The sequence below is a fragment of the Muntiacus reevesi genome, chromosome 10, assembly GCF_963930625.1.
Source record: "Muntiacus reevesi chromosome 10, mMunRee1.1, whole genome shotgun sequence".
NCBI classification, from domain to species: Eukaryota; Metazoa; Chordata; class Mammalia; order Artiodactyla; family Cervidae; genus Muntiacus; species Muntiacus reevesi.
This window is the reverse complement of record NC_089258.1, coordinates 67,847,329-67,873,921: the sequence shown is the minus strand read 5'-3', so window position 1 is coordinate 67,873,921 and position 26,593 is coordinate 67,847,329. Positions and strand designations below refer to the sequence as shown.

Below are 26,593 nucleotides of genomic sequence, written 5' to 3'. Positions count from 1 at the left end.
AAAGATTTTTAATAAGTTTGCAGTGTTGTACAGCTGTTACTGCATTAAATTTTTGAACATTTCCATCACCCTCAAAAGATTCCTTGTGCCAATTGGTAGTCAGTCCTTGTTTCCACCTCAGTCCCTGATAACTGATAATCTACTTTCTGCCTTTTCTGGACATTACATGTGAATGAAATTGTGCAGAATATGTTCTTCAGTCTGTGGCTTGTTTTTCCTGGCATCTGCTGAGATGATGATGATGTTCTTGTTCTTCGTTAACACGGTGACGTGTGCTGCGCCATGCTCAGGCTTTGTGACCCTGTGAACTGTAGCCCGTCAGGCTCCTCTGTTCATGGAATTTTCCAGGCAAGACCACTGGAGTGGTCTGCCATTGCTTACCCCATTTAATTAAATGGCAACCTACTCCAGTTAATTAGTATGGTATTATTTAATATTAATTGATTTTCAGATGTTAAACCAACCTTGCATTCTTGGAATAAATCCCACTTGGTCATGGTGTGTAATCCTTTGTTGTGTGATTCATTTTGCTGATTCTTTATTGAGTGTCCATCTGTGTCATCCCATATATCAGCATTTCATGGCATTTTTATTGCTGAAGGGTATTTCACTGAATGGATCTGCCACAATTTGCGTATCCTTTCCCTGTTAATGGCCATTGGGAGTATTTCTGCTTTTTGGCTGTTATGAACAGTGCTGCTGGGGGCATTCACCTGCAAGTCTTTGTATGGGCGTGTGTTTACTTCCTCTGGGAAAGAGACCTGAGTGTAATTTCTGGGTTATGTGGTAAATTTATGTTCAACTTTTTAAGAAATTATCAGAATGGCTGTACCGTATTACATTTCACCATCAATGCATGAGGAATCTTTTTTTTCTCATCCTTGCCATTTTGATTATAGCCTTTCTAGTGGGTGTGAAATGATATCATTGTGGTTTTAGTATGAATAAAATTTCATGTGCTATTGATCATTCATGTGTCTTTTGATGAAATGTGTATTCAGATTGTTTTTTGCTCATATGAAAAAATTGAGTTGTCTTCCTATTGATTTGTAAAAGTTGTTTTTCTGGAGGCAGGTAGAGATGCATGCTGTGGCTTTCGAGATCTTAGTTCTCTGACCAGTGATTGAATCCAGGCCTTGGTAATGAAAGTGTGGAGTTCTAACCACTGGACCATCTTGTGGAATTCCCTTACATGTGTTTCTGGTGGCATATTTAAGAAATCTTTGCCTAACCTAAGCTCATAAAAATATTCACTCCTGTCTTTTCTTCTAAGAGTTTTATAGTTTTAACTTTGATATTTAGGCCTGTGATCCATTGAGTTGATTTCTTAATGTGTGATTTTAATGTAGGAGTCTAAATAAATCTTCTTGTGTGTGGTTATTCAGTTGTCCCTGTGCAATTTCTTGGAGGGGGGAACCACTTGCTTTTCACTTTTGACTTGCATTGGCACCCTTGTTGAATATCAGTTGACTACAGATGAGGTTTTTTTTTTTTCTTCTGGAATCTCAATTAGTTTCCATTGACTCATATGTCTAGCCTCATGCAAAGATGGGCACAATAAAGGACAGAAATGGTATGGACATAACAGAAGCAGAAGATATTAAGAAGAGGTGGCAAGAATACACAGAAGAACTGGACAAAAAAGATCTTCATGGCCCAGATAATCACAGTGGTGTGATCACTGACCTAGAGCCAGACATCCTGGAATGGGAAGTCAAGTGGGCCTTAGGAAGTGTCACTACGAAAAAAGCTAGTGGTGGTGATGGAATTCCAGTTGAGCTATTTCAAATCCTAAAAGATGATGCTGTGAGAATGCTGCACTCAATATGCCAACAAATTTGGAAAACTCAGAAGTGGCCACAGGACTGGAAAAGGTCAGTTTTCATTCCAACCCCAAAGAAAGGCAATGTCAAAGAATGCTCAACCTACTGCACCATTGCACTCATCTCACATGCTAGTAAAGTAATGATCAAAATTCTCCAAGCCAGGCTTCAGCAATACGTGAACCGAGAACTTCCAGATGTTCAAGCTGTTTTTAGAAAAGGCAGAGGAACCAGAGATCAAATTGCCAATATCTGCTGGATCATCGAAGAAGCAAGAGAGTTCCAGAAAAACACCTGCTTCTGCTTTATTGGCTACATCAAAGCCTTTGTGTGGTTCATGACAAATTGTGGAAAATTCTTAAAGAGATGGGAATACCAGACCACCTGACCTGCCTCCTGAGAAGCCTGTATGCAGGTCAAGAAGCAACAGTTAGAACTGGGCATGGAACAACAGACTGGTTCCAAATAGTTAAAGGAGTACGTCAAGGCTGTGTATTGTCACCCTGCTTATTTAACTTACATGCAGAGTACATCATGAGAAACGCTGGGCTGGATGAAGCACAAGCTGGAATCAAGATTGCAGGGAGAAATATCAATAACCTCAGATATGCAGATGACACCACCCTTATGGCAGAAAGCGAAGAAGAACTAAAGAGTCTCTTGATGACAGTGAAAGAGGAGAGTGAAAAAGTTGACTTAAAACTCAACATTCGGAAACTAAGATCATGGCATCTGGTCCCATCACTTCATGGCACATAGATGGGGAAACAGTGGAAACAGCGACAGACTAGTTTTTTTGGGCTCCAAAATCACTGCAGTTGGTGACCGCAGCCATGAAATTAAAAGACGCTTGCTCCTTGGAAGGAAAGTTATGACCAACTTAAATAGCATATTAAAAAGCAGAGACATTACTTTGCCAACAATGGTCAGTTTAGTCAAAGCTATGGTTTTTCCAGTAGTCATGTGTGGATGTGAGAGTTGGACTCTAAAGAAAGCTGATCGCTGAAGAATTGATGCTTTTGAACTGCGGTGTTGGAGAAGACTCTTGAGTGTCCTTTGGACTGGAAGGAGATCCAACCAGTTGATCCTAAAGGAAATCAGTCCTGAATATTCATTGGAAGGACTGATGTTGAAGCTGAAACTCCAATACTTTGGCCACCTGATGTGAAGAACTGACTCATTGGAAAAGACCCTGATGCTGGGAAAGATTGAAGGTGGGAGGAGAAGGGGACGACAGAGGGTGAGATGGTTGGATGGCATCACTGACTTAATGGACATGAGTTTGGGTAAGCTCTGGGAGTTGGTGATGGACAGGGAGGCCTGGCGTGCTGCAGTCCATGGGGTCACAAAGAATTGGATACAACTGAGCGACTGAACTGATGCCAGTACCACAGTCTCCTGATAGCTGTAGCATTCTGATAACATTTTGGAATTGGGAGGTATAAGTCCTTCAGTCCTGTTATCTTTTTCAAGGTTGTTTTGGTTTCTCCTAGATCCTTTGCATTTCCATATAAATTTTAGGATCAGCTTGTTTTCATTTGTGAGAGAGTCACTTATGATTTTGATGGAGATTGCATTGAGAATTGCTACCTTAACAATAGTAAGTCTTGCAGCCAGTTAATATGGCTGTTTTTGCTTTTATTTAAGTTTCTTATTTCTTTCAGCAGTGCTTTGTAGTTTTTAATGTGTAAGACTTGCTTTATTTATTAAATTCTAAATTTTTTTTATATTGTGAATGAAATTATTTTCTTAATTTGGTATTTGGATTGTTAATTGCTGCTATTAGAAATACACTATATTTGTGTACATTGTTCTTGAACCCTGCAACTTTGCTGAACTCATTATTTCTAGTTTTTTGGTGTGAAGTTTTACGGATTATGTGAGATTGGGGCTTCCCTGGTGGTCCAGCAGTAAAGAACCTACCTCCCAATCCAGGAACCAGGATCAGTCCCCGGGTCAGGAAGATCCCTTGCAGAAGGAAACGGCAACCCAGTCCAGTACTCTTGCCTGGAGAATCCTGTGGACGGAGGAGCCTGGCGGGCTGCCGTCCACGGGGTTGCACAGTGTGGCATAGTGACTGAGCACAAGCACATGTAAGATCATGTCATTTGTGAACAGGAAGTTCACTTCAGCCTTTCTTTTCTTGTCAATATTGGCTACTGATAGTAGTAAGTGGGAATATCTTTGCCTTGTTCCTAATCTTAGGGGGAAAGCATTCAGTCTTTCATGTTGTAATATGTTGTTAGCAGCAGGGAGTTCCCCTCTATTTCTGTTTAGTTTGTTGAGAACTGTTAATATAAATGTGTAGTGGCTACTATTAAATGCTTGTTTGGCATCCATTAACATCATGTTCTTTTTCTTTATTAATGTGGATATTATGCTAATTGATTTTTAGTTGTTAAACCAACTTTATAGTCTTGGAATAAATTCTACTTGGTTGTGGTTTATAATCCTTTTTATTTGTTGTAGGATTCACTTTGTAGATGTTTTGTACAGGATTTCTGTATCTTTATTCGTGAGGGATATGATATGGTCTGTAGTTTTTTTGTGCCTGTTGGAGTATTTCTGGCCATAAAATGATTTGTCAGGTATTCTCTTTTCCTCTGTTCTCTGGAAAGGTTTGATAAAAATTTCTTCTTAAATATTTGATAAAATTCACGTGGAAAGCCTTTTGGGCCTGAACTTTGCTTTGTGCGATGCTCTTCATAGAAATTTCTTCCTATAGATCTGTTCAGATTTTCTTTTTCTTGAGTAAGTTTTGGTACTCTGTGTCTTTCTTAGGAGTTTGTCCATTTCATCATCTACATTGTCCAGAGCTTTTCAGACTGTTCCCTTGGAACCGTTTGATTTCTGTATGATCGGTAGTGCCATCCCTCCCCACTTTAGTTTCTGATTTTAGGAGTTTTGTTGTTGTTTATTTGTTTTGGTCAGTCTCACTTAAAGGTTTGTCAATTCTGTTGATCTTTTTTTAAATAAAAAACTAACTCTTGGTTTCATTGCTTTTTCTCTGTTTTTCTGGTTTTTAAAAATTTTATTTATTTCTACTTCATAATTTCTTCCCTTCTGCTTATTTTGGGTTTAGTTTACTCTTAATATTTTACTTTTTAGAGAACTAGATCAGTGTAACTTAGTTCACAACAGAAATTATTTACTTCAAACTGTAGCAGTAGTAATCTTTACTGATGTCATCTTACGTGGTTTTCAGACTGTTTTACTAACTAATGTTAAAGCAGAGCCAATCTTTCTATCAAAGCCAGTTTATCATTCTTACTAGCACATACATTAGGTTTGATTATCTCTCCTTTTAGTTAAATTTAAATCAAAATTCTTTTTGTTCTTAAGTTTAATTTTTTGGCTGTCTTGTGCTCCCCAGGGATCCCCCCTGTGGGCCCTGCATAGGGAGCAGGGAGTCTTAACCGCTGGACTGTCAGAGGTCCCTCATGAAATTCAGACTGACTTCATTCGTAGTAAAGAACATTTTGGGCTTCCCAAAAGGGGCACAATGGTAAAGAATCAGCCTGCAATGCAGGAGATGTAGATTTTAGTTTGATCCCTGAGTTGGGAAGATTTCTTGGAAAAGGAAATGGCAACCTACTCCAGTATTCTTGACTGGAAAATTCCATGGACAGAGGAGCTTGGCAGGCTACAGTCCATGGGATCTCAAAGAATTGGACATGAATGAATGACTGAACACACATGCACAAACAAAATTTTAGAAACTGTTTTAAGCATTAGCAGAAATGTACTCTTAGAAGTAGTCTCTTATCTACTTAAGAATATCTTTTGGCGAAGGAAATGATGACCCACTCCAGTATTCTTGCCTGGAGGATCTCGTGGATGGAGGAGCCTGGCGGGCTACAGTCTGTGGGGTTGCAGAGTTGGACATGAGTGAGCATCTGAGTAAGAATATCTTTGCTCCAAAAACCCCAGTGGCTTAAAACAGCGAAGGTTTGTTTCTGTTTCATATCACATGTTTGTCATATGTTGACAGGGGTCTTAACTCATTATAGTCACTCAAGGACCCAAACTGACATAGTAGGGGATACTTCAAATGTTGGTTTCAATGACCGAGGGAAAGAGTACTCTGGAAAATCTTGATTGGCACTTAAATGCTCTGGTTTGGACTTCCCTGGTGGCCCAGATGATAAAGAATCCGCCTGCAATGCAGGAGACCTGGGTTCGATCCCTGGGTCTGGAAAATCCCCTGGAGAATGGAATGGCAACCACTCCAGTATTCTTGCCTGGAGAATCCCATGGACAGAGGAGCCTGGCGGGCTGCAGTCCGTGGGGTCGCAAAGAATCGGACACGACTGAGAGAGTAGCACTTGGAGGTGACACACATGGCTTCCTCTCACAGCTCATTGACCAGCCCTCATCACAGGGCTGTATACCCCACCGCGTCCACGTGCTGAGTGAGAGGGGAGCTGGGGATACTGGGTGTGAACACCAAAGACTGCCATACCGCCCTAGCTTGGGTCGCTATCGCTGGACTGCCTGGTCAGCTGCCTGCCGGGTCTCTGGGCGTAGCCTGTCTCCTGGCCGTTCTGTTCACTACAGTCAGTGATTTTCTGCTGATGAATCTGAGAGCCCATTGTTCTTATGCTCGGTCCTAGTGTCACTGGCTTGTAGCCCCTCCAACATGCTTGGCTTTCTTTTGCCTCTTGGTCTTTGGTCATAATATTTCCTCTTCATGGAACATTCTCTCTTACCTCCTCCCTCTTTCCTTTGGTGAGCTCCTGTTTCCCCCTTAGTTTTCAGCCTAAAAGTCTTTCCCACTTGCCAGTTTGTGTTCATTGTTTAGCCTTTGAGTTCCCACAGCACTCCCTGTTTCTGACAAAGCTGTTTGCGCTGCTGTAATTGCATGACGGTGCATGCTTAGCCCGCTCAGTCATGTCCGATTCTTTGCAACCCTTTGGGCTGTAGTCCTGCCAGGCTCCTCAGTCCATGGATTTTCCCCATGGGAGATTCTCCAGACCAGAATTCTGGAGTGGGTTGCCATGACCTCCTCCAGGGGATCTTCCTGACGCAGGGATTGAACTTGCATCTCCTGTGTCTCCTGCATTGCAGGAAGATTCTTTTCCCACTGAGCCATGATTATCTGTTTCCTATTGTAACCTAATCACTCTCACATAGAAGCAAGCAATACATATTTTTTGAACGAGTTAAATTACAGAGTAAGATAGGGAAAAGATAATGTTCATGATCAAAAAGTCTAGTTATTAAAGGACCTGTATGCTTCCTATCTATGGCACAGACCCCAAGTTTTTCAATTTATGAAAATGTGATTTTAACAATTGCTCAGAATTGCTCCTGGTTACCAAAATATTTTGTATATCTAAGTTTCAGAAGTCCTTGGAAAGTTGATTATGTGTTTTGTGTTAGTTTCTAATGTTAGAAGAAAAATATAGAAAATAAATACTCTGGGTACTTCCCTGGGGTTAAGACTTCACCTCCCAATGTAGGGGGTTCGATCCCTGGTCGGGGAGCTAAGATCTACATGCCTGGTGGCCCAAAACTAAACAGAAACAACATTGTAACAAATTCAATACAGACTTTAAAATATATAAATACTCTGGATAAGCGATTTCACACTGACATGTAGGGCTCTTTAAATTGAAAATTATATTTTTCACTTCACATATCAAATTTTTTCTATTTTGCCATAATTTTCAGTAGCTTCTTAATCTATAAAGTTGATGTGACACATTTAGTTACAGGCTGTTGCTTCCATTTTTTTTGTTGTTATTTTGAATAATGCTATTGTAAACATCCTTGTATCTTGAGTTTTTTTCTTTTGAACTAACTTGTCTGAATAAATTTCCAGAGGTGATGTTTCTGGCTTAAGGACAGTTTTAGTGGTTAAAACCATACTTTGGTTTGCTCATGGCTTGTAGTGAAATAGTATCGGGGTTATAAAATTTAATACTGTACAGCCTTTGGCATTTCAAGTAATAAAACTGACATATTAACAAGTGTTAAGTGGTCCTATGTTTTGACATTTTTAGCAGTCTTTTTGCATTAGTTCTTAATGCAGTAAGGTATCTTAGTTCTTGAGAGTGTGAATATGAGAGGCATAATGAAAGGACAAACTTGAGAAGTGAAATTAGGAGGTGTGCTAGTGCGTTTCAGTTTGAAAATAGCTCATCTTAGATCATGAATTTCTTACTAAAGAGTAAGTTGGTTTTGTGAAATGTGTATCCAAGTGTCCTTGTGACCTTGCTGAGTATTTTGAGTCTTTCACACTAATTCTACCTAAAACTTAAGTCTTTAAAACTATATAAGTTGTCTGTAATTAGCTAGAAAATATTGCTGCTTAATAAGTAGCGTCCTACATGTAAGTGGAAATATTTTTCTTTGGACTTAGATAAGCATTTTAAGTAGCATTTTAATTACCAAAACACAGTAATGACAGTACTGTTTTTTAGTCCACATGGTTTGTTTAGGTGTAAGTCATTTTGGGATCATTAGCCTTTCTTTTGTTTTTCAGTTTACCTTTTAATGCTTAGTGTTTAATTCTAAGAATCTAATCCAGTTTTTGAAGTGTCATTTTACTTTATTTTAAAAATTTATTCATTTGGCTGCACTGTGCAGGTTGTGGGTTCTTAGTTCCCCAGCCAGCGATTGAACCCAGGCTCACAGCGGTGAAAGCGCCCAGTCCTAACCGCTGGACTGTCAGGGAATTCCCTGAAGTGTCATTTTGAACAGGTTGGTCAATTACACTCATTTGTCAAAGTTTTATTGTATATTTAATGAAATAGATACAGACACAAAAAGTGCATATTTAGCTTGTTTTTCCCTTCTAGTAGAAATCTTTTAATTATTCATAGTCAATATTTTAACAGCTGGTCTCCGAAGTTTTTCTTTTTTTTTCTCAATAATTGAAGACTGTTTTCAGAGCTTTTGTTCATTCTGTGTAGAGTACTAGACCACTTCAGTTTCACGTTTTCTGATGTTGTCCATCATACTTCTAATAGGGTTTGGTTCATTTTTCAAGTCTTTTACAGTTTTGTTTTTCACACAGCAGCAGCAATCAAGCACTTCATAAAGAAAAGCCAGCACCACTAAAGAAACCACTGTAAATATAAATAAAAGCAAAATGACAAAGCAGGCCGTGTTCCAGTTATCATGGAAAGGGTAAATTTTTTGAACTTGAAAACCAAGGTACTGATAAACAGATGTAGTGGTTTCATTCCAGAGGCTGGAGCTCAGTGAGGCCATTCTTAGAGATTCTACTTCTTATATCGCTCCTTTGAATCTATAGAAGGCAGAAAATGAATATATGTAACCAAACTCAACGAATTTGTCAATTAAAATCTCACTTCTAACTTCTAAGATTTGTTAGTTTATATAGACTGCGTGAATCTTCCTTATTTTCTGTCAGAATTAATACCTAAATAGTGTTCTTGAATTTTTTCTATATTTCTATGTTTATAGAGTATAAAATTCTATAAACCATACCATTTTTTTTTTAATATATATCACTTGCTGGACAAGTGTTTATCTTCAAGATTCATATATAGAAGTTAACTGCTAATGGAGGGAGAAAAAAGGCAGCTGAATTGGTTTAAAATTTGACTAAAGCGGTGGTCACAGAACTATTATTTGAAAGAAAAAGAAATCAAAACCAAAACTTAGCATTTTAGAGTTGTGTTCTTCAAATCACCCCCAGAAAAGCTTTTCTCATACCCTTGTAGATCCTTCTCACCTTCCTGGTTCAGTGTATTCTGTCTTAGTTCCACGCCTTTAAACTTCCAAGACAGGTGATGTGAATCAGGAAATAATGGCTGAGTGAAAAATAGTAGAGAAAGAAAAGCCAAATAATGACAGTTTTCAGAATAAGGATAATACAATTTTAGAGTAAAGTTGCCTATGAAGAGACCTTAATCTTAGGATTTTTTTGTTATATTATCATATGCGTGTATACACACACACACGCATGCGTATATGTGTGTATATATATATATGCATATGATAATCTTAAATGTTTCATAATACCTAAATGGCCTATGGACAGGAATAGTTAAGAAAAAAAACAGGCAGATTCAGCATTCCACAGGTATGTATTATTAAATTTTTATTTCATTTCACAAAATTAGCCAGGGAGTTAAAGTTTCACTATTCTTGCATTGAGCTTTGCTCTTGTTGACCTGATACTTGTCGGGCCTTAAGCGGGACCGTAAGGATTGAAGATTTGATAGTATTAAAAATAAAAAATGACTTTTTATTATCTTAATCTTCAAACATAATCTTTTTAAGCTTTTTGAAAGAAGTTCTAAAATACATAAATACCAAGAAACTTTTTGAAATGAGAGGAAAAAACCCCAGAGTCCCACTTCCCTAAATTCAGTGACTGTTGTCAGTTTCTATGCTTTCTTTTATGAAAGAATTGAATTATTTAGTGTGGTTTTTTTTTTTTTTTTGCTACATAGTTGTAGGTAGACTTTTATTCTTGTAAATTAAGTGTTTACCTGCTGTGTAGCAAATACTTTTCTAAGTGCTAGAGATAACTTGTGTGTGAGTATGTTTCGTTTATAGACAATTTCAAGGTAGTGTGAAAGTGTATGGTAAATATCACCATACTTATAACACAGCTTCATTTCTCAACTCTTGGCCAGTCTATATCTCTGCCCACTTCCATCCCATGGAATATTTTGAGGCAGATTCCAGACATCATGTCACTTTATCTAGGAATATTTCAGTATGTATACCTTGAGAGGTGAGGACTCTTTTTTTAAATATAACTGCAGTATCATTTTCACACCAAAAAGATTAAAACTTAAACCCCTTGCCCCCTCAAATGTAACAGTTTAATTCCTTAGATTTCTGTTTTCCTTATAAATATAACTTTAAAACTTTGCAGTTAATATAACTAATATTTTCTAAGCTTTTTTTTTTTTTTCTTTTAAATCTGATTTGCTTGGCAAGTCATTTCACCTCTGGATGGACTTGGTTCCTTCCTTTCTTCTTTCGTGTATTTTGAAGGTTAAATTGATGATCTGAGGGCAAAAGTAAAGGTTTAAGTTCATTTTTTCTTGTTGGATTTAAGAATTCTTCCGTTTTATGATGCTTGGTGACCTTTCATCTTGAAATGAGAGACGGGAGACTAGTGGACATTAATTGAATCAATTGCTTATGGGAGATACAAAAACACATTGTCTGGCACACGGGTATTGGAGTGACTTACAGTTTTGTGGTGGTTGTTGTTTGGTCCCTTAGTTGTGTTCCACTCTGATTTGTTACCCCTGTTCTTTGCGACTGTAGCCTAGGCTCCTCTGTCCAGTGGGATTTCAGGCTATGTCAGGAGACCCAGCCTTTCAAAGTTACTCTTTTATCCTTTGGTTTTTTCTTTTCCAAGTACACCGCAGTAGAAGGCAGAGTTGCACAGCTCCAGGAGTACCAGTCACGTCTGGTGTGTGGTGGGTGCCTTTCAGATAGGATACAGCGTACGCCGGGGCTGTGCAGTGTGAAGGTCCTGGTAGCCCACCCTTCCTCCCCTGTGCGGTCGCTGCCTCTGATCTTAGCACCTTTTCCACAAATAGTCAAGTAGCCCATAGGAGCTAACTCAGGGGGAGACAGGTTACCTCCCTTTGACCCAGACTTGCAGCTAGAAGAGTGTCGGGTGTGCGTGTGCACAATGCCTGAATAATGAAAAAAAAGCCTTTTGAATTTCTAGCACTGCTGAAATGCAGATATTCCTTGGAGGGGTAACACAGATTGTTAGTTATTTTTGCTTCAGTATGAATGAGTTTTCCTTTTGAAAAACAGAGCTAATAGAGGAGAAGGAGAGGAAGAAGATGAAGGCCTTAGGGATATCGGGGTAAGGGTGTCTTATGTGGATGCGTAAAAACAGGAAGAAGTACTTGAGCCCTATCTAGTAATTTTACCTTGACCCACCTAGCCCTCTCTAGCACAGATAAAAAAGTATTCCTTAGGCCTTTCAGGTTGTGATTCAGGTTGTGTTAAGGCCTTTCAGGTTGTGATTCCTTTTTAAAATTTGGAAATTTCTTTTCTAAATCTGACATTAGAACTGACTGCAGGGAGAATAATGGCAGGGGAGGGAGGAGAGAGTAGAGTGACGCAGTTTCCACATCTTACCTCTCAGATCTAACCTATCCTAATAATTAATTTAAACTTCTGTTTTTCATGACTGATTGCAGAAACATTATTCTAGCAATTTTAAATAAAAAAGTATCATTTATAATCTTACCTCCCTAACATATCAAACTTTTAATTTTTTTTTTTCTCCTAGAAATTGGCTGTGTAAAATGTATAAGTCATACCTGGTTGAAATTATACTGAGTTTACTCCTTTGTATTTTAATTTATTTTGAGTAAGTATTTTTAAATTTGTGGTGACTTTTTAAGACCGGGCGAAATTATAAAGACTTAATAATTAAGTTATTATTTCAAAATGAAATTTTAGAATGATTAGAAAGTTGGCTTAAGGAACTTTGTATTCTATTTATTTTCGAGGTACAAGTGAACTGCTTAAAAAATTTTCGGGTCCTCTTCTCCCTTTTAAAAAAAGAGCGGGAGGGAGGGAAAGAGATGGGATGGGAGAGATAAGGAGAGGCGAGAAGCGGGCAGAGACACACACTACATCACTTACTTGAGGCTAACTTGTACCTGTCGTTGAACTGTTCTACTGGTTACATTAATACAGATAGTCACACAATCAAATGTTACGCATAAATGCGTGACCGTAGTGACCCAGAAGGATCTTTAGGATATGTTGTTAACTGAACAAAGTGCAGGACAGTATGTGGAGGAGAAAGGGAAATATATGTATTTTTAGTTACTTGGATCTGCACAGGAATCTTGGGGATATACAGAAATTAATAGCAATGATTACTTGTGGCGTTGGTTGGAGAGTAGAGTCAGGTAATAGAGATATGTGTGAAACTTGTCAAGGTGTACCTTGTTATAATCTTTTGGTTTTCGAACTACTTGAATGTAGTTATTCAAAGTCAAAAATACTCCTTGCCTTTAGCTTTTAATAGTTTATTGTGTTTAGATTACTTCTAAAACAGAATTAGTGCATCGTAACTTTGACTAGACTGCGTACTTTATCCACATGCAAACATGCTTATAATAATTATTCTTGGAATGGTGACTATGGATAGACATATATGCCACCTCCAAGGGAACTTGTAAGTTTTTTGTCATGGGTATCTAAGCAGTTTTCAGAGTATATACATAGCAGGTTTATGTTGTGAATGATGACAGTTTGCCATTTGTGAATGTGTTAACTGATGAGCAACTCAGAACATTCACCCTTTAGTTAGCTTCTGGGCATAACCTGGAAAAAGTAAGCCCTGTAATATAGATTTATTTTCCACCTTACCTGTAATGTGGTTTATTCTTTCATAGTACACTAGAACTCTAATAATTTTGTGTGTTTAAGGTAAAATCTAGATTTTTGATGAGTTAGACATAATTAGATATGTATGTAGAGGGGCTTCCCAGGTGGTGCTAGTGGTAAAGAACCTGCCTGCCAATACAGGAGACATAAGAGACACGGATTTGATACCTGGGTTGGGAAAATCCCCTGGAGGAGGGCATAGAAGTCCACTTCGGTATTCTTGCCGGGAAAATCTCATGGACAGAGGAGCCTGGTGGGCTATAGTCCATAGGGTGGCATGGAGTCGGAGACAACTGAAGCGACTTAGCATGCATGCGGATATGTAGAAAGTCATTTACCAATAGGATTTTCTTGTATTGTGATACTGTTTTTGAAATTAAAATGTTAATTTACATGCAGCAAAGGCTGTAAACGTGCCTTCGAGAAAGTGAGAGAAAACAGTCAAAGGTGGGAACAGTCTGTTATACATATGTATACAATTATATAGATAATTTTTAGTTTTTTTAAATATAAATTCCCTTCACCTAATTTTCTTCCCATTTTAAGGCCCTAGTGAAGTATTTACGGGTATAGGACTTGGAACTGTTCTGGAGCCTTTGAATTGCCAGATTGAAATAAAGTTATGCTTTTTGTTCTATTTATGGAGAAAGCCCTTGAGTTGAATTTTCTGGTGCCTTTAAAAGCATATCTCTTTGAAATATGATCAATTAATCGTAATAGCTTTTACATATAGAATAGCTCACCCAACTGTGGAACTGTCTGGGTGGGCCATGTATCTAGTTAGCTGGGTGAAATGGCTGTGAGCCTCCATCTGTGTAACTACAGACAGTTACCAGTAAGATGGAGGCTGATTATACTGGTAAGACAGTTTGGGAGGTAGGAGTTTCTGTCTGAAGTTTGAGTTATGAGTTAACTGTTCTATTTGACAGTTATTTTTATTTGATCTGATACTGTTTTTGAGCTCTCTTACTTTGGGTAGCAAGCAAGAGTATTTCCTAAGCAATTAACCACATTGTACTGAGTATGGAGAAATCTTCTTTCAGCAACCTTTGGGCTTTGTAGGGGATACTTTTCTCATGCTGACAGAACACTGATTATTATAGAAGGAACAAAAATTATGAAAAAAAACCTTTACAATTTAAAATAGATTTACCAGCAAAGAAAAGGGCAGAAGTTGAATGTTTAGGTCAGTATATATAGGTAATATTTTAGAATTCTAGCATTTACTAATAGTTAAATTTTCATGCTTGAATATTTCAAATTCATATAGGATTTGAATTTGGTCAACAAGTTGATAGTAATTCTTAGTAGACATGAATGATGGCTCTGAGCTATGAAACTAATCTTATTACCTCAAAAGGTACCCTCCTCCCTCCCTTAACCAATTCTTCTTAGGACATATTTTCATTTTAAAATGTAGCTTATCAAAAAAGATTTACTGTGTATTTATTTTTGAAGATTAGTTTAAGAATAACTGTAATATTATATTGCAATACTGTGATAAATACATATTTCTGTGACATGTAAAAATGAAACATTAAGTAGATTTTTAATTAATAATAGCATGACTTGTATGTTACAGTAATATAGACTTTAAAATTTGACTGTAGGAAATTATTTTAATTAAAATGTATGAAAGTCTAAAGTTCTGGCTCTGAAAATCATCTTGTTGCTTCAGTATAATGCAGCCTAGTAATGGTACTTTTGTGGTCTTTTTATTTTTATATAAAAATCACAGTGTCATTATTGGCCTTCTCTGCACCTACACTTAAAATCAAATAAAAACAATTTTGAATATATTCTCATATTTTCTAAAATATAACAAACTTTAATATAAATGCTTTAAATTTGTATGTATAATCAGAAAGCTTTAGTCCTGGATTTGCTTTTAGTCTAGATTCTTCAAGAAAAATCCTTTGTTAAGACAGACCAAACTGCTGAAATGAAATAGCTCAGTGAAAATGAAATTTGCAAGTAATCTCTTAATATCAAATGCATATGGCTTACTCTGAGGTCTGGCTATATAGATCAGGTTCATAGAAAATGTCATGAATTTTCCATTAAGGCACAGCAGATGGTAAGGGCGCTTGTCAAATAGCAAAGGCAGTCTTCATGTTTTCATAATAAAATCCTGCCAGACAATGACAAGAATAGAGGGTTTTTGGCCTTCAGTAGGAACAAAGCTTTCTGCTTGGGTGTTATGGTAAAATGCTCCTATTGTATCCTAAGAGCATGCATTATTAAATGAAAAGATCGCGGAACCTACCTCCCGTCCGAAAGGCTGCGGCTGAGGCGGTGGTACCGTCTGTTTGCAGTGCAGTCCGGCGCCCAGCTGAGATGGAGCTGCGCTGCCATTGGCTGGGCCGCAGGGCAGCTGACGGTTCTCCGTGTGCGTTTGCATGCAGTCCTGCCGCCCCGAGTAAATCATTCATAAACTTGAATAGAGCTGTCTGGGTTCTCAGCTGTCACCCCCTCTGTAGGCCTCATGTTTTGTTGTTGTTTTTAAGCTAAATTTCTGCATAGGAATTTGTGAGTAACAAATTGATGACCCCTTAGTGTTTAGCTGTAGCGTTTCTGATCCTTCGGTGGTTATTTAAGGGCTCAGGCTAGAAGCTCATCTCCAGAGAGGCAGTAACCTGGGAAACCAGCAGTCCAGGTTCTCCAGCGTAGTGTTTCCTCCAGAGTTGTGCATGCAATCTCATAAATGATACTCTCTTTTCTCTCCTTTCAACTTGCCATTTATATAAATCAGGCTCTCTGGAAGGGATTATTTCCATGTGGTAGTTTGCTTTAGACGAAATTCTGAGGGAGAAAGAAAAGAAAAAAGGTTTTTATCTCTACTAGTTGGGAGAGGGTTAACTTTGGAAGGTACATTAGCGAGACTAAGAAAACCGTCTGTGAAAGTTAAATTGCAAAAGAACCCTCAGCTGGATGTTTAGAGATAGAATGATGTTTCTATTACGGTTTATTAGAGTTGTGGTCTAAGTATAGCAGTCAGCTTTTTATCTGTGAGAGTGGCCATTAGAATAGCTGCAGACTGGGTTAGTGCTTGCTGTGCAGACTTATTTTTTAAAATTTTAAGTAAGTCACATTTGTTTCTGAGACTAGTAAAGGAGTATGTGGAAGTCATCTTACTACGTTCATTTGTTCAGTCAGCTAATATTTATTGTTCACTACTCCTGGTGTTGAGTTAAACACTGGAGACCTTGTGGTGAACAGAACTGTACATGCTTTGTGATTGACCATTTGCTTGGTGCTTATCCTTAGCATTTTGTCCTTAGCTATTCATAGTCTTCCCAGTGAGCTGTTCATTTACTATTATAGGATGAATGTATTACTTTAATAAGAATTCACTAAATATGTATTTATGAATTCCTGTATTCTGACAAAATATCCAGTTGGAAATGGAATAATTGTGTTAAATGCTAACTAGTGATTCTTACACCAGGCACATCACAGTTTACCACTGGATTGGAATCTTTAGTCTGCCACTTATTAGTCTGTTTTCTTATGTTTAAAATGAGACAGTAAAAACCTCTTAAATAGGATTTCTGGGAGGGATTAAATGAGAAAACCGTTTTAGCATGACTTGGCAGTAGTCAGTGTTCAGTGAGGGTTAGTTACTGCTGTTTGTTATAAGTGTCATGAACACCTTGGGAAAATGAATTACGTAGGAAGTATATCATAATTGAAATGTGAAGACACACCTGTAAGGCATTCTTAATGTTATTTCAGAAAACATAAAGTAGACTTTAATGTGTCAATTAAGTTATATTAAAGTTGTAGCAGTTATTCTTAAAGGAAAATTGCATATGACGTTTCATTTTAGTCTAAAAAAATCATATTCAATAAAGCTTTTTCACTAACTAATCTCAAAGGAATATTATACTGCCTTCTAGAAGCTGTTCTTTTGGATCTCTGACAGTTGTTCCATTTGACTTGCGGTTATTCTAATGCATCCTTTTGTTTAAATTATTATTACCAAACTGGTGCCAGAAATTGACTCTCCCCGCTTTTATTTAACCTCTTCCATTGTGGATCAGCCACATGGGAACTTTATAGCATGTGATCTGATTCCTTGCTAATAGAATGTGTGCTTCTGAAATGTCTTCCTAGTATTTACAATGAATTTTTTGCTTTTGCTACCTATGACTTGTAGAATGCATTTGTGATGCAGTAGTGGCATCCAGATTTCTGCCTGTAAATATGCAACAGAATGGTATATGTTCTGAACCAAATGATCTATGTAAATTGCTCCTTGTATCATGCTGTTGTCATTTTAAAGTTTTCATGTTTATACAGTGGTACTGTTTACATTTTTTATTCCAATATATCTCTGAAGTTGACTTTAAAATAGTTATGGGATCATACTTTTTAATAATTCCCATTGATCAATACCTATTTGTTTTACATTGATAAGCAGAAATTGATGTAATTGGTGATAAATTGAACTTTTTATCCCTTACAAGTAATCTACTCACTTCTCATGGTTTTTAAGGTTGTTAAAAAAGCACTATGGATCAGGTTGTGATTTGTATTGTCCTTTTGTTTAAAAAATCTTCCTTTTAATTTTGGAGGAAATCTAGTCAGACTTAAGGAAATTGAGATTAAAGGTGCTTATAAAATAAATATATTTTAATGCTTTTGAAGTATTTATACTTTGTTTCCATCCTCATAAAATAGATAGTTACTACACATGTAAAGATTTTGAATTTATCACCAAAATTTCATAGGGTGGAATTTTCTAGATAGGAAAACTCAATAAATATTTTACCAGATTTAAAATCATCTTAGCTGCTTAAAAGTAGATAATCACATCTAATATGAAAATGTTGTAATTGTTTTTTGAACTTCATTTTCAGATCATAGCAATGGATCATTTAATTTGAAAGCTCTATCAGGAAGCTCTGGATATAAGTTTGGTGTTCTAGCTAAGATTGTCAATTACATGAAGGTAAGTACTTTTCTCAACTAACAAAAATTCTTTTGGTTTTTGGCAGAAGAGGGGGATTGGAATTTTCAGAAGTAAATTTGTATATACATGTCAAAATTTATCAAATTGTATGTTTCAGTATGTGGTTTATTGTATGCCTATTATACCTCAGTAAAACTAAAAAAAATAACGCTTCAAGCTTTTTACGTTATAGCAAGTTAGCTTTGCAGTGAGTCATCTAAGTATATTTTATTTACAGTATAGAGCGTTAGTTGAAGTACACAGCATGAGCCCACCATTTCACTTAATAAAATTGTGCTCAGGCAGTAGAGATAGCCCATCTCTTAATTAGTCAATTCCTGTTGGCAAAAGCAATGAAAAAATGTGAATGATTTACAGGATCTTACTTTCATTGATGGTGAGAAGTAAAAAACACTACATAGTTCAGGGAGATGGTGGTGGTGGCTTTTCTACATCTTGGAGGAGAAAAATCAAGATTTACTGAGGGTCTTAGAAAAGCATTGACTTCAAAAGAATTAGAATTTAATGTTTGATGGGAGATTTAGTATTTTTTGAAGTAGATTTTGAAGTTTTGATGATACAACATTTTGACTTTACTAAAGATTCTAAGCCCTAACTTACTGTATCAAAGTGAAATTTCATTTAGCTAAAATGTTTAAGTGATTTCAGATTTAACCTCTTTGTCTGCCAAACTCATATTCTGTTTAGTTGCCACTTGCACCTCTTGAAAACAGTCATGGAAAATACTATTGATATATTTGTTATTTCATGTTTTAGCTGTTTGTTTCTTAGTATATAAATCAGACTTATGTGAAGGCTTTTCTTTTGTAGTTTAAGAGAACTTGGTTTCTGTCTGGCTATATCTGAAATCTGTGGTTTGTATTTAATTTTTGGTAGAAATCTATAATTTCCCATTATTGAGTAATATACTCTGATATTTAGGCATTCATCTTTCATTCCATCCATCCATTCCCTCACTTGGTAAACAATTATTAAAACCTACTGTATCCTGTTAGGGGCAGCAGAGAATAAGATGGTTAGATAGCATTACCAGCTCTATGAACATGAATTTGAGCAAACTCCAGGAGATACTGGAGGACGGAGAAGCCTGGTATGCTACAGTCCATGAGGTTGCAGAGTTGGACATGCCTTTGCAGCTGAACAACAATACTATATGCTAATTATGGCACGGATAGTATGAATACCCGACGAATGTATGCCCTTGAGGCTATCAGCCTTTTGAGAGAGACTGACATTTAAATCTCATGTTTTTGGTACTTTGCTAAAACAGTTTTCATTTTATAGCTTTGTTGTTCTAGAACAGTGATCTTAAAATTTTTACTCAAATGTTCCCTGAAACAGTTTTGAAAAACTGTGTTCCTTTGTACATATTTAAATTGATAAGTATAATTTTTGATCAGAATTTTTAAGTGAATTGACCCACTCCAGTATTCTTGCCTGAAGAAAGAGTCGGACACGGCTAAGTGACTAACTTTCCACTTTCACAGTTTGTATTAGTTTCAGGTGTATGGCAAAGTGATTCAGATGGGTTTCCCATTATAGGTACTAAATAGTGTGATTCTGTTGACCCCAAACTCCGGTTCCTCCCTGCCCACCTCCCCCTACCCACTGTGTCCCCTTGGGCAGCCACAAGTTTGTTTTCCATGTGTCAGTCTATTTCTGTTTTAACAGAAGTATGCATAGTGACAGAGGATGAAATTACTGGCATGCTTTAATATTTTAAATAAAATACAGCACTCTTAAATTTATCTTAGGGAATCTAAATGCCATTTTTTATTATTTATTTATTTTTTTTTAATGCTTTTTTTTTTAAATTTTTTTTTTCAGTGGATTTTGTCATACATTGATATGAATAGAGTTACACGTATTCCCCATCCCAATCCCCCCTCCCACCTCCGTCTCCACCCGATTCCTCTGGGTCTTCCCAGTGCACCAGGCCCGAGCACTTGACTCATGCATCCCACCTGGGCTGGTGATCTGTTTCACCATAGATAATATACATGCTGTTCTTTCGAAACATCCCACCCTCACCTTCTCCCACAGAGTTCAAAAGTCTGTTCTGTACTTCTGTGTCTCTTTTTCTGTTTTGCATATAGGGTTATCGTTACCATCTTTTCTAAATTCCATATATATGTGTTAGTATGCTGTAATGTTCTTTATCTTTCTGGCTTACTTCACTCTGTATAATGGGCTCCAGTTTTACCCATCTCATTAGAACTGATTCAAATGAATTCTTTTTAATAGCTGAGTAATATTCCATGGTGTATATGTACCACAGCTTCCTTATCCATTCATCTGCTGATGGGCATCTAGGTTGCTTCCATGTCCTGGCTATTATAAACAGTGCTGCGATGAACATTGGGGTGCACGTGTCTCTTTCAGATCTGGATTCCTCAGTGTGTATGCCCAGAAGTGGTGTTGCTGGGTCATATGGCAGTTCTATTTCCAGTTTTTTAAGGAATCTCCACACTGTTTTCCATAGTGGCTGTACTAGTTTGCATTCCCACCAACAGTGTAAGAGGGTTCCCTTTTCTTCACACCCTCTCCAGCATTTATTGCTTGTAGACTTTTGGATAGCAGCCATCCTGACTGGCATGTAATGGTACCTCATTGTGGTTTTGATTTGCATTTCTCTAAATGCCATTTTTTAAAAATATAAAAACAAACTTCAGTGGTTGGAAATTTTAATTATTTTTCCTTTCAACTGATATGGTAGTTCTGTTACTCCTGCCGAATTTTATGCAAGTTTTACATATTTTAGTGTTCAGGAATCTTCTGTTGATCATCAATCAAACTCCTTTGTCACAGCACTGTGTATATGCAATAAGGGCTGCTTTCCCTATGACCATAAGAGTTAAATATTTTCTGGTTTGAGTTATAATTATTCTTACCACATAGTTGCTTGGAATAACATAAATACATTAAAATTTTGATTAAAATGCACTTTGTATGTGATTATACAACAGAAATCCATTTTTAATGAAATAAATGGAGCTGTCTTTCTCCAGTGGTTCTTGTATCTGGAGATAATATTTTTTAATAGAATGAAATAGAATTTGACGTCAATTTCTGGTCTTATTTTGAGATTTTGTAGTGCTGAAATATAGATATGTTTATTGGTAATAAATATGTTTATTCTAATAGAAATTTTGTGGTAGAAAACCTTACAAGTTATGTGCCAAAAATCACATAGTGACTTATCAAACATTTCTCAGTTGACAGTTCTATTAATATTAGGTCCTCCTTCAGTTTTGTTGAATGTAAAAGAATGGGAATCACCTAATTAGCCAAAGAATTTGTTACTTTGTCCTTAACCATTTGTCTAGTTCTACGACATAAGTCAAAAAAGTTTTATCAAGACTCAATAAATAAGTGATTATATCAGTTTCCTCCTCTTCTCTGTTCAGGCACTTTTGTTAATTTCATACATTCAGAAGCAGTTGAAAAATAAAAATGCTAGTTTCAACAGTTTTGCCAATGCAGTTTTTAGTGAAATACTTTTGTTTATAAATATATCTTTGCCAAAGCTGTCATGTTGAAGGTTTAGCATATTCAGTTTATGGAAATTTTTTCTTGGTTAATAAAGCTAGTTTCCACTCTTGGGCCAACAGTATATATCAAGCTTATTTTTTCATCATTAAATACCTTTTACTGTTGTTGTTTTGTTCAGTCGCCAAACACTTTGTGACCCCATGGGCTGTAGCACGCCAGGCTTCCCTGTCCTTGCTCAAACTCATGTCCATTGAGTCAGCGATGCCATCCAACGATCTCATCCTCTGTCATCCCCTTCTCCTCTTGCCTTCAGTCTTTGCTAACATCAGGATCTCTCCAATAAGTCGGTTGTTTGCATCAGGTGGCCAGAGTATTGGAGCTTCAGCATCCATCCTTCAAATGAATACTCAGGGTTGATTTCCTTTAGAATTGACTCGTTTGATCTTGCTGTCCTAGAAACTCTCAAGAGTCTTCTCCAGCGCCACAGTTTGAAAGCATCGGTTCTTTGGTGCTCAGCCTTCTTTATGGTCCAACTCTCATATCTCTGCATGCCTACTGGAAAAACCATAGCTTTGACTGTGTACCTTTGTCAGCACTCACTGCAGACAAGGACTGCAGCCATGAAATTAAATGCACCTTTAATCCATTGTCTAGGTTTGTCATAGCTTGTTTTCCAAGGAGCAGGAGTCTTTTAGTTTCATGGCTGCAGTAACCATCTGCAGTGATTTTGAAGCCTAAGAAAATAAAGTCTGTCACTGTTTGCGTTTTCCCCCCCATCTGTTTGCCATGAAGTGATGGGACTGGATGCCATGATCTTACTTTTTAGAATGTTGAGTTTTAGACCAGGTTTTTCACTCTCTTTTTTCACCTTCATCAAGAGGCCCTTTAGTTCCTCTTCACTTTCTGCCATAAGGGTGGTGTCATCTGTATATCTGAGGTCATCTGTATATCATCTGTTATCTGAGGTGGTGTCATCTGTATATCTGAGGTGTCATCTGTATATCTGAGGATATTTCTTCCAGCATTCTTGATTCCAGCTTGTGCTCCATCCAGCCCAGCATTTTGTGTGATGTACACAGCATATAAGTTAAATAAACAGTGACAATATACAGCCTTGACATGCTCCTTTCCCAATTTGGAACCAGTCTGTTGTTCCATGTCCGGTTCTAGCCGTTGTTTCTTTACCTGCATACAGATTTCTCAGGAGGCAGGTAAGGTGGTCTGGTATTCCCATCTCTTGAAGAATTTTCCACAGTTTGTTGTGATCTACAGTCAAAGGCTTTAGCATAGTTAATGTAGATGTTTTTCTGGAACTCTTGCTTTTTCTGTGATCCAGCAGATGCTGGCAATTTGATATCTGGTTCCATTGCCATTTCTAAGTCCAGCTTATATATCTGGAAATTCTCGGTTCACGTCTAGCTTGGAGAGTTTTGAGCATTACTTTGCTAGCATGTGAAATGAACACAATTGTGTGATAGTTTGAACATTCTTTGGCATTGCTCTTTTTTGGAATTGAAAAGAAAACTGACCTTTTCCAGTTCTGTGGCCTCTGTTTTCCAAATTTGCTGGCGTATTGAGTGCAGCAGTTTAACAGCACCATCTTTTAGGATTTGAAATAGCTCAGCTGGAATTCCATCACCTCCACTAGCTTTGTTCATACTAGCGCTTCCTAAGGCCCACTTGACTTCACATTCCCGGATGCCTGGCTCTAGATGAGTGACCACACCTTCATGGTTATCCGGGTCATAAAGACCTTTTTTGTATAGTTCTGTGTGTTCTTTCTGTCTTAATATCTTCTGCTTCTGTTAGGTCCATACCGTTTCTGTCCTTTTTGTGCCCATGTTTGCGTGAAATGTTCCCTTGGTTTCTCTTAATTTTCTTGAAGAAATCCCTAGTCTTTCCCATTCTGTTGTTTTCCTCTATCTTAACATTGATCACTGAGGAAGGCTTTCTTCTCTCTCCTTGCTCTTCTTTGGAACTCTGCATTCAAATGGTATAACTTTCCTTTTCTCCTTTTCCTTTCACTTCTGTTCATTTTTCAGCTATTTGTAAGGACTCCTCAGACAACCTGCCTTTTGGCCTTTCTTTTTATTGGGGATGGTTTTGATCACTGCCTCCTGTACAGTGTCACAAACCTCAGTCCATAGGTCTTCAGGTATTCTGTCTATCAGATCTAATTCCTTGAATCTATTTGTCATTTCCACTGTATAATCGTAAGGGATTTGATTTAGTACATACCTGAATGCCTAGTGGTTTTCCCTACTTTGTTCAATTTGAGCCTGAATTTTGCAATGAGGAGCTGATGATCTGAGCCAGAGTCAGCTCCATGTATTCTTTTTGCTGACTGTATAGAGCTTCTCCATCTTTGACTGTAAAGAATATAATCAGTCAGTATTCAGTACTGACCATTTGGTGATGTCCATGTGCAGTCATCTCTTGCGTTTTTGCAAAAGGGTGTTTGCTCTGAGTAACATATTCTCTTGACAAAGCTCAGTTAGTCTTTTCCCTGCTTCATTTTGTATTCTGAGGCCAAACTTACCTGTTACCCAGGTATCTCTTGACTTCCTACTTTTGCTTTCCAGTTCCCTATGATGCAAAGGACATTTTTTTTTTTTTTTTTTTTGGTGTTATTTCCAGAGGTCTTGTAGGTCTTCATAGAATCATTCAACTTCATTTTCTTTGGCATTAGTGGTTGGGGCATAAACTTGGATTACTGTGGAATTCAGTGGTTTGCCTTGAAATGAGATCATACTGTCGGTTTTGAGATTGCATCCAAATACTCCATTTCAGACTCTTTCGTTGACTATGAGGGCTACACCATTTCTTCTAAGGGATTCTTGCCCAAGTAGTAGATATAATGGCCATCTAAGTTAAATTCGCCCATTCCCATCCACTTTAGTTCATTGATTCCTGAAATGTCCATGTTCACTCTTGCTGTCTCCTGTTTGAACACAACCAAACCTTGGATATGGACCTAACTTTCATTGACCTTGATTCATGGACCTAACATTCCAGTTTCCTATGCACTATTGTTCTTTATTGTATCAGAGTTTACTTTCACCACCAGACACATCCACAACTGTGTCATTTCTGCTTTGGCTCAGCCTCTTCATTCTTTCTGGAGCTATTTCTCTGCTCTTCTCCAGTAGCATGTTGGTCACCTACTGATCTGAGGGGTTCATCTTTCAGTTTCACAGCTTTTTCCGTTTTCATACAGTTCATGGGGTTCAAGACAAGAATACTGAAGTGATTTGCCATTCCCTTCTCCAGTGGACCATGTTTTGTCAGAATTCTCCACCATGACCTGTCCATCTTGGGTGGCCCTACACAGCATGGCTTAGTTTCATTAAGTTACACAAAGCTGTAATCCATGTGATCAGTTTGGCTAGTTTTCTGTGATTATGGTTTTCATTCTGTCTGCCCTCTGACGGATGAGGATAAGAGGCTTGTGCAAGCTTCCTGGTGGAAGGGGCTGCCTGACTGTGGGGATAACTAGGTCTTGCTCTGGTGGACAAGGCCTTGCTCAGTGTATCTTTAATTCAGTTTTCTGCTGATGGGTGGGGCTGTGTTCCCTCCCTTTAGTTTAGCCTGATGCCTAATTATGGTAGGGGTAATGGCAGTAATGGCGACCAAAAAGTAAGTCTTCCAGAAAGACCTACATCAGCAAGTCAGTGTCCCTGACCCCACGGCAGCCACTGTCAACCCGTGCCTCCTCCAGAGACTCCCAGATGCTCACACCAAGTCTGGCTCAGTCTCTTGTGGGGTCACTGCTCCCTTCTCCTGGGTCTTGGTGAGCACACGGTTTTGTTTGTGCCCGCCAAGAGGCTGTTTCCCCAGTCCTGGGGAAGTTCTGCATCAAGTCCTGCTGACCTTCAAAGTTAGATTCCCTGGGGATTCTCATTCCCTTTGTTGGATCCCCAGGTTGGGAAGTCTGTTATTTACAGAAATAACTGTAAATTTTAGTTTGGGGTGTTTAATGAAGGAGAAGGATACTTTTGCTAAAAACGAATTGGTTTTATAGCTAGCTATGACTTATTTTTTCAATAGGAGGTAGCAATAGTATTTAAAAGATGTAATGAGAATTGACTAATTAGAATAAAAATTTTATGGTATGATTTGATTGAGTAGGTTTTAACTACCACCTTGAATAATGCACACTCAATCTAAAAGAGTTCATATGTGGTTTTTATCTGTGCATTTTATGTAGCATAATTTGAACATTTTGGTAGTCCCAGAAAATATCTGTTACATTGAAAAGAATCACCCTCCTTTACTGATTTTTCTTCAGTTCTTTAAATGTGCTTTTCCTTCAAGCTAATAAATGTTCAAGGAATGGATATTGAGAATTACTGAAGAGATTACTTACCTGAAAATACTTGATAAAAGTTTACTTTTATCATTAGAGGTTTCTTGTCAATGGTTCCTTTCCTTGGAGATTCTCCCCTAAAAGCAATGTGTTGTTGGACAGTATGGCATGAATGTGGGGTGTGTGGAGATGGAAGAGACAGAGTTATTGAAAGGTTTGACTCTCAATTCTCCACAAACTAATTCATCAGAATTCAAAATTTAGAATGTTCCTAGCAAGGATCCTATTTTTAACTCTCAGAAAAATATTTAGGACGGGAAGAAACCAGAAGCCCTGTCTGTAGTGGATAGTTTATGATACTTCAGTTATCATTTATGAAGGCTTCCCACAAACAGCATTTTTTTTTTTTTTTTTTTTGAGTTCCTGGAGTTTTAGTATGCCTTCAGGCAATGTATTATAAATTCTGGGTGGAGGTGAGAGTTACAACTTTTTTTTTTTCCCCTAGTAAAAAGAGGGTGGCTCTGTTTTGAAAGGGAAAGAGTACATGTGAAAGATGATCTGTAAACTCTTTCTTGAAAAGTCTTCGACTCTGAAGAGCTGATAAAGCCAGGAACTTAGAAAACAAAAAAGGCAAAA

At 37.5% G+C, this 26,593-nt stretch overlaps 2 protein-coding genes across 3 annotated transcripts in view; one reads left to right on the top strand and one right to left on the bottom strand.

Annotated features, from left to right (window-relative positions):
* GTF2E2 (general transcription factor IIE subunit 2) overlaps positions 1-26,593 on the top strand; it is a 79,732-nt gene that overhangs the window by 5,025 nt on the left and 48,114 nt on the right. For both annotated transcript variants that reach the window (XM_065947308.1, XM_065947309.1), the window contains exon 3: positions 18,047-18,138. In XM_065947308.1, the coding sequence (XP_065803380.1) occupies positions 18,047-18,138 (92 nt within the window). The remainder of the gene's footprint in view (positions 1-18,046; positions 18,139-26,593) is intronic.
* Positions 8,622-15,507, bottom strand: SMIM18 (small integral membrane protein 18). Its single transcript, XM_065947653.1, has 3 exons — positions 15,451-15,507; positions 9,529-9,607; positions 8,622-9,078 (listed from the first exon to the last, which is right to left on the bottom strand). The coding sequence occupies exon 3, from the start codon at positions 9,039-9,041 to the stop codon at positions 8,745-8,747; it is 297 nt and encodes a 98-aa protein (XP_065803725.1). The 5' UTR covers positions 9,042-9,078; positions 9,529-9,607; positions 15,451-15,507; the 3' UTR covers positions 8,622-8,744.